The 7,762-nt window shown below is 30.9% G+C and overlaps 1 protein-coding gene across 1 annotated transcript in view; it reads left to right on the top strand.

Annotated features, from left to right (window-relative positions):
* LOC106108699 (probable G-protein coupled receptor 139) overlaps positions 1-6,747 on the top strand; it is a 47,719-nt gene extending 40,972 nt beyond the window's left edge. Inside the window, exons 5-6 of the mRNA XM_013289959.1 lie at positions 1-40; positions 5,622-6,747. Of these exons, the coding sequence (XP_013145413.1) occupies positions 1-40; positions 5,622-6,167 (586 nt within the window). The 3' untranslated portion in view covers positions 6,168-6,747. The remainder of the gene's footprint in view (positions 41-5,621) is intronic.
* The last annotated feature ends 1,015 nt before the right edge of the window (positions 6,748-7,762 follow it).

Below are 7,762 nucleotides of genomic sequence, written 5' to 3'. Positions count from 1 at the left end.
CATCACAGTATGGCGTGGTCACTTCGAAGAAGTTTGCAGGGTATGATATCTCTCTTTGATGACATAAAACAGTTAACTTATAATCAGGTGACGTATAACCGGTACAATCGGGGAAATCTACGGTGGTCCACTTACAGAAATATTGCAATGCGTGAAATGAAAAATGAAAAAACAAAGTATAACCCATGTTATTCAGTGATAAAATAGCTTTAAAATGGTGCAAGATTTTTTGATATCGGTTAGTAGTTTTTGAGTTATTTCAATACATACAAAAATACAAATCTTTGCTCTAAAGCAATTAGCCGCTTACTTCTAAGTAAACTTTTTTCGGAGACGCATTTAAAAGCATCCTATTGGTTATTGTTACGAGTCATCTTGACGCGTCTAAAACAAGCGACTGTAGTTTTAAAAGTGGAACACAGTCAGATTCCCCGACTGTACATATAAAGAGATTGCTATTCATTTATACGTTATGATTTTTTTTTTTCATACACAAGTTTAATTTACGGTGGATACGAAATAATGAAAACCATTTAGGCTTGAAGGGAACAATGATTTGTTTTTTATTATAATTAAAAAGACCTTTAAATGGTTAAACAAAAGAAGTTTGCAATAAAATAAATGGCATCATGATCTTTACAATGAATTTACTCTTAACTAGCTGTCGCTTGCGACTTGATCCGCGTGAAATAAAAAAATATAGCCTATGTTACTCACAGATAAATTACCTTTCTAACGGTGAAAGAATTTTTAAAATCGGCTCAGTAGTTTTTAAGTTACTTCAATACATACAAAAATACAAATCTTTCCTCTTTATTTTATTAGTATAGATTTAATATTTAAAAATGTAAACGACCAATATATTACGATATAGTGCAATTTACCGTTTTATAATCTACAATACTGAATTTTACTATAACGACATTTTTTTTTATTTTATTGACGGAAGTCAAAATACTGACAAAAAAAATACAGAGTATTTGTGTTACATAAAAATGTCTAAAATTATTAGTGAAACTAGTGTTATAAACTCATATGAAAACGTAAGTCATATTATTTTATGTTCTTAAATGTGAATTAACTTATGTGCAACTTAATGTTTTCGCTTAAATAACATACAATATGAAGTTACAGCTTTCGCTTTACTGTTGTGCACTAAAATATTATTTATAATACTTAAAATATAACCCAAATGTGGCCACAGAAGGCTTAAGGCCATTGTGAAGTAAAGAATAAGACCCGTTAGATCGTGATGTTTGACTGAACTACCGCATAGCTGTTTAGTCGCACTTTGATACCTAAGAACTTAGGCAACTAAACAGTTGAGTTGGTTGCGAAACAATCGAACATCGCACAACAGTTATGCGATAGTTTAGTCAAAGTTGTGTGTCTCTTAGTCTATGCTTTAAAGGAAGAAATTTCTCGATAGAAAAATCAATCGTTTCTAACATTTTCTTATAATTTTAAAGACTGCATTTAAAGCTTGGAGAAAAATTTATAATAACTAAGTCTTTTAAGGTTTGTGAATAAAAATGTCAATATTTACATAAATATGTGAAACTTATTTATTTCATTCTTTGATGATAGTTGGCGCATTTAGGGTTGTACATTTTCCGAGAGTTTAAAAAAATCATATAATTAATTTTTAACTCACTTTATTTTTACTACATTAGATTTAGTCCTCGACTTGGTCCGCGGAATTACAATTATAAATAGGCTATGTGTTTTTCCGTACTATGATACATCTTTGAGTTTAATCCGAATCCATTAAACCTTTAGATACGTAAAACAATCCTTCATTAAAATTTTACCGTTTATAATGTTAGCATGGCTTATAAAATTTACACAACCCTGACTCTTTTCCTATTAAGATGTTACTAGGTGTTACTCGCGCCATCGTCCACGTGGAAAAAAATTGAAAAGAGTTATAGCCTATATTACAGAGTGGTAACGTAGCTTTTTAACGGTGAAACAATTTTTAAATCGGCCCAGTAGTTTTTGAGTTATTTCAATAGATACAAAAATACAAATCTTTCCCCATTGTAATATTATAAATATACATTATATAAATATATTAAACGATGTTATGTTTTATTTATTATTATATTTATATAAATAATTTAAAAAAAATGTGTCTGCTTCTACACAAAATGCTATACTACGAACTCTTATTAATCTCTGTATATCGCAAGCAAAACTGTGTGTACTAATTATGTGTGCTTTTCTAATAAAATTAAACTAAACAATGTTTTCACATTTCAGATACAGATGGCGCCGTGGGTTCACGCGTTATCCCTCGACGGTTATTTCATAACGTATTTCGGTTTTCGTGTTTTATTCGTGCATCTGATACCGTGCACATCACTAGTTGTACTCAACGTTCTGTTATTCAGAGCTATGAAAGCAGCTCAGATAAACAGACAGAAACTATTTAAAGAGAATAGAAAATCCGAATGTAAAAGATTAAGAGATTCCAACTGTACAACGCTTATGTTAATCGTTGTTGTAACGGTTTTTCTTTTAGTCGAGATACCAGTTGCCGTGGTAACCGTTTTACATATTATATCTAGCACTATAGTTGATTTCTTAGATTACCATATCGCTAATATTCTAATTTTAATTACTAATTTCTTTATCATTGTCTCTTATCCTATTAATTTTGCGATTTATTGTGGTATGTCTCGACAATTTCGAGAGACGTTTAAAGAGCTTTTCATAAGAGGTACAGTTACTAGTAGAAATGGCGGTTCCAGTAGATACTCTTTAGTTAATGGACCTCGAACCTGTACTAACGAGACTGTTCTTTAATTGACATTATAAATTATTTCTTAATGCTAAAAGGGTTAGTCTATTTCTAGTAAAATATAACCTCAAAGAAGTAACAGATGTCCATATATTGAATTATATGTCCATATCGAATATTCTTATATTCTTTAGTTATGTATAATTGCACCGAAAAAAATTATACACAGTTTTTTTTTTAAAGGGGGTTTTGTCGAAGCGACGATAACGCCCCATAAGTCTAAACCAAACAAAACTTAGTTATCCAACTGCTTTCTTAAACAGATGTCGGCCAACTTAAACCATCCCGACCTCGTCCGTAGACGGATAAGCCAAGATAGTGTTTAAGCGACCGACATCGTTCATAACCTTTAAAATAATTGAATCTAAACGCTCGTTCGAACACACTCCAATACAACAGGCTTAACAAATTCAATTACTCTACACTCAGTGCAATTGGGTGAATTAACTTTTTTTTTTAGCCATCCAAACTTGTTACTTGGATTGTGTCCGGAGCGTAACCTCATCGCCGTCCTTATGTATGACGTAGACCAGTGATTCTCAACCACTGTGCGGCACTTTTGTGTGCCTCCAAATTTTGCATATTTTTGTCATAAACTATTTATGCAGTGTTGTAGTAAGTAAATAATTATTATCTTTTTTATGTGTGCCGCCAAATTTTGAAATCGTTAATTTTGTCGCAACAAAAAAAAAGGTTGAGAATCACTGACATTTGGACTTTATCAATTATACACACAGCTGTACTAAAGTTAGTAATTTTTAAGTTACATGTTTATTTTTTTTTAATGATTTTAACACTTTTCTTTCTGATTATACTGAAATGTTGACATGAGAGTGTTAAATTTTTCAAAGTGGGACATTTGGACATTACTAACACCTAGCGGTTATAGTTTAAAGGGAATTGATGGACTAATCCATAACAATTAGACCTCTGTTATCAATTATAAGAGATGTCTTCATGTTACCTTGTAACGTAGTATTTACACAAAATATTTATTATAGTAGACATATCATTTTTTTTAATATTATGTGATTCAGTTTTGATATATCCTATTTCTTTTTAATGTATTAGTATTTTTTCCTATATTAAATAAAAAAAAAAATAACGAATTAGTGTATTCGTAAACGTTTAGGTAACATCCCGCTCTGGTGGGCAAAAGCGGAACTAAATAGCCAATCTGTGTTGCCAGTTTTACGAAATTAACCGCGACACTAGCGCCATTCATAGGCCAGATTAGTTGATGACTTCTTTAGCAGTTAAATCTAATTGTAATAACAACTGTATGTAGATATTTCTATACTATTAAATCATTTATGTACATTAGAATTTTTTATAATAAAATTATGGGATTACGAAGTATTTTATCAAGTTAATCGGTACTTTTTACGGCTTTGTAATCACTAAATCATTTACTCTTAGTGTCTAAAAAAATGTTTTAGTGTTTATGATTGACTGATCACTTTGCCTTTAAATGAAGAGCCCTCATTTAAGAAAAGTACCGATTTTTTTTTAAATTTTGTAAATATTCAATTGTAAATTATGTAAACTATAATATATTCTATAGAGAAAAATGTTTAATAACGTAGTTATTATATTAAATAATAAGCCGTCTTATGAAATCTTTTGCATAATTCGATATTTATTATATTAAAAAGTTATATAGCCTTATTAAGAATCTAAAAATTGCGGGAAAATATGTAACTAAATTAAATGCGATTAGTACGCTCTCTCTTTTTTATGTTTTCTATATTCTTAGTTGGCTTGTAATTGTAAGTTTTGTATATTTAAAACATGGCGAATTAAATAGTTAGACATATTATTTCTCTAATAAAGAACTATGAATAAACGAGTACTTCATTTCATATATCCTTCCGCTAATTTAAGTCCTTTTCTCTTTACCACCCTTTTCTTATAAGGAGAGGATGGAAACGGGAAGTGGATTTGACGGTAGAGGAGATGCATCGGAAGGGGAAATATCCACTTTATGTGCATCTCCTCCTCTGTCGGATAAGGGTAGGCAACGCATCTGCACTTGCGGATGTCTATGGGCAGCGGTCGCTTCGCCATTTTGGAGGATTCAGGTGGCCGCTTGCTCGTTTGTCACATTATGTTATATATAAAAAAAAATATTCATGTAGTGATCGAATGTTACCGACTTATCGGCAACTGCAAAGTCTGTGTGTGGCAACCTTGACACACCCGCTGTTAAGAGACCGTGTATGTCTACCCTTAATTGACACTCTGACAATAAGTAAAGAATGATTATAATAAAAAGAAATACTACGACCTTAGACTTTGGGATAACAAAGTAGAGGAGAATCTGAGGACCTCACACGAAAATTTTCGTGTAATAACAAAGTAATCGTATCGCCAAATTTTACGTGACAACTTCTTGTTACGCTACGCAAATGCATCGTTTGCGAAATATTTCTTTTCCCGATATAACATACAGACACTCCAATTTTATTATATGTATGTACAACGCCCCTATTGGACATAAAGTACACTAATCTCATTAGAATTTTGTCGATCTTATACGAATACTTTTTTGAACATTTTAGTGTTAGACCCACTAAAGTAACACTAGTACTCAAAATTATTAGGAAATCATAGGAAAGGGAAATTTGTATGTGTGTCCCCTCCTCTGTTGCACCATTATTATTAGCAGCCGCCTTATTGTTTCCTATCTTATAATGTCAAAAAATATCACAATTATTGAGAGAAAAGGGCACCAATAAAATGTATTCTACAAGTGAAAACAGTCAATTACTCGTATTAATAATGTTTACTAGTAATAAAATTACATTTTTGTTCACAGGTTGAATTCTCTCCTTGGGTGAACAAAGTTTCTCTAGACGCCTACTTCAGTACATACTTCGGTTTTCGTGTCATTTTCGTTCATTTAGTTCCATGCACATCACTGGTAGTATTAAATGTGCTACTTTTTAAAGCTATGAGACAAGCGCAAATGAACCGTCGTAGACTATTCAAAGAGAATCCTAAAAACGAATGTAAGAAACTCCGAGATTCAAACTGCACTACTCTCATGTTAATCGTAGTTGTAACCGTTTTCTTAGTAGTCGAAATACCGTTAGCAGTTGTAACTATATTGCATATAATATCGAGTACTATAGTTGAATTTTTAGACTATCGTATCGCTAACATACTCATATTGATAACGAATTTCTTTATTATGGCATCTTATCCGATTAATTTTGCGATATATTGCGGTATGTCGAGACAATTTCGAGAGACGTTTAAAGAGTTATTTATAAGGAGCGTCGTTGCTAGCAGAAATGGTGCTTCAAGTAGATATTCTCTGGTCAACGGTCCCAGAACTTGTACCAATGAAACTGTGCTATAAGTAAAAATATTTGAAATAACCGTTTCTATTTAATACTTGACAACGATTTGAAAAATATTGATACTTATGAAGGCCAGCGAGAAGCGGTTAATACCGAATAATTGGTCCTTCGAGCCGGATATACTTGAAATTTATTTAAAAACAGCACAGATAAACATAAATTATTTAAAATTTAATTATTAATTTCAGCCAGTAATGGTTCTGAAAGTAGGTTAAACTTGTGAGTTATTATTTTATAAAGTAGATGGTTCTTGTTTTTTACTGAAAAGGGAACGAATAGGTAATTTAACAATGTTATGTTAGGAGAATCTTTAATAATAGTTTGAACCAATATTGTCTTTATGTAAACAAAATGTAATTATGATTGTAATGTATTTTTATATGAAAATATCAACGAAATTTTAAAATTGTAAGAGATTATTAAGGTTTTAATACTGTTTTGATTGAAATAAAAAAAAGTAATTTAGTTAGATTCGAGCGAGTGGTATGAAACCTGCATGAAAACTGCAAAGCACTTAAAAATAATTATTTTGTTATTATAATGTTCGTAAGTTACGGGTTTCTTACCACGATTGGGTTGTTTTAGCACCCGATATTTCGGCACAGTTGCATGCGTCATGTTCACGGGCTGACTGAAGTGATGCGGTAGTGTGAAAAAAAATGAACTTACGAACATTATAATTGTGAAAACCACGACAGTTTAAATATAATTATTTTGTAGTAATTTATTATTCTTTCACTTTTCGTGTACTTTTGTCCACGTGTTATTTACTTATCTTTTTATAACTAAATATATAGATATTGTAAATGTTTAAATTATTAAATATGTTGATTTAAATTTTCTTATAAACTCTAACAAATTCCTATTTATTTATTTGTACTAATGTATAACGTTTTATTTTTTAAACAATTCTGTAAATAATAACAAGAATATAGTCATTTACTAATTGTATAAAAGTTATTGTCAAACAAAATATCGTAAAACGTGAGCCTATATTTAGCTAAATTATTGAATAACATGTAATATCAATTAGTTTAGAAAATATAAATTATTGGGTTATTTTGAGTTTTATTTCACTATCCACATTTATTTTAATTATACAAATTCATCAGAAATCTATACTATTATAATAAAGCGTAAACACACACTTCTTTGTTGCCTTAGATGTTGCAATTACATCATATTTTTGAATAATTCTTTTTAATATAAAGCTCTACACTTACGTCACGCTTTAGGCTATATATTTCACGCCATTAAACTTAGGGGGTAAATATTTTGGATAAAAACCCTAATGTAGGAAAGAGACCATAAGTTGCTGCCAACATCAAGGAAGCAAGATTGCCAAGGTTTGTCATGTTATGTCATTTTGACATTTGCTATCAATAAGTTAATAAAATTTTCATAATTTCATGCGGATGAAGCCGCACGCGAACAGCTAGTTATGAAACAAAACAAACTTCTATACATTTACTAATTGATCATTAACTTTCCCTAATCTCTATGTAGGTTGGCATATTATAACACTCCGCCGTCATCTGATTTCACTGTCTAAGAGTGAGTGACCCTTTGACTCAATCGCACAACTGTTGCTATT

This window comes from Papilio polytes, unplaced genomic scaffold, assembly GCF_000836215.1.
Source record: "Papilio polytes unplaced genomic scaffold, Ppol_1.0 DF821400.1, whole genome shotgun sequence".
In the NCBI taxonomy this organism is placed as follows: Eukaryota; Metazoa; Arthropoda; class Insecta; order Lepidoptera; family Papilionidae; genus Papilio; species Papilio polytes.
This window is presented reverse-complemented; position numbering and strand designations above follow the sequence as displayed.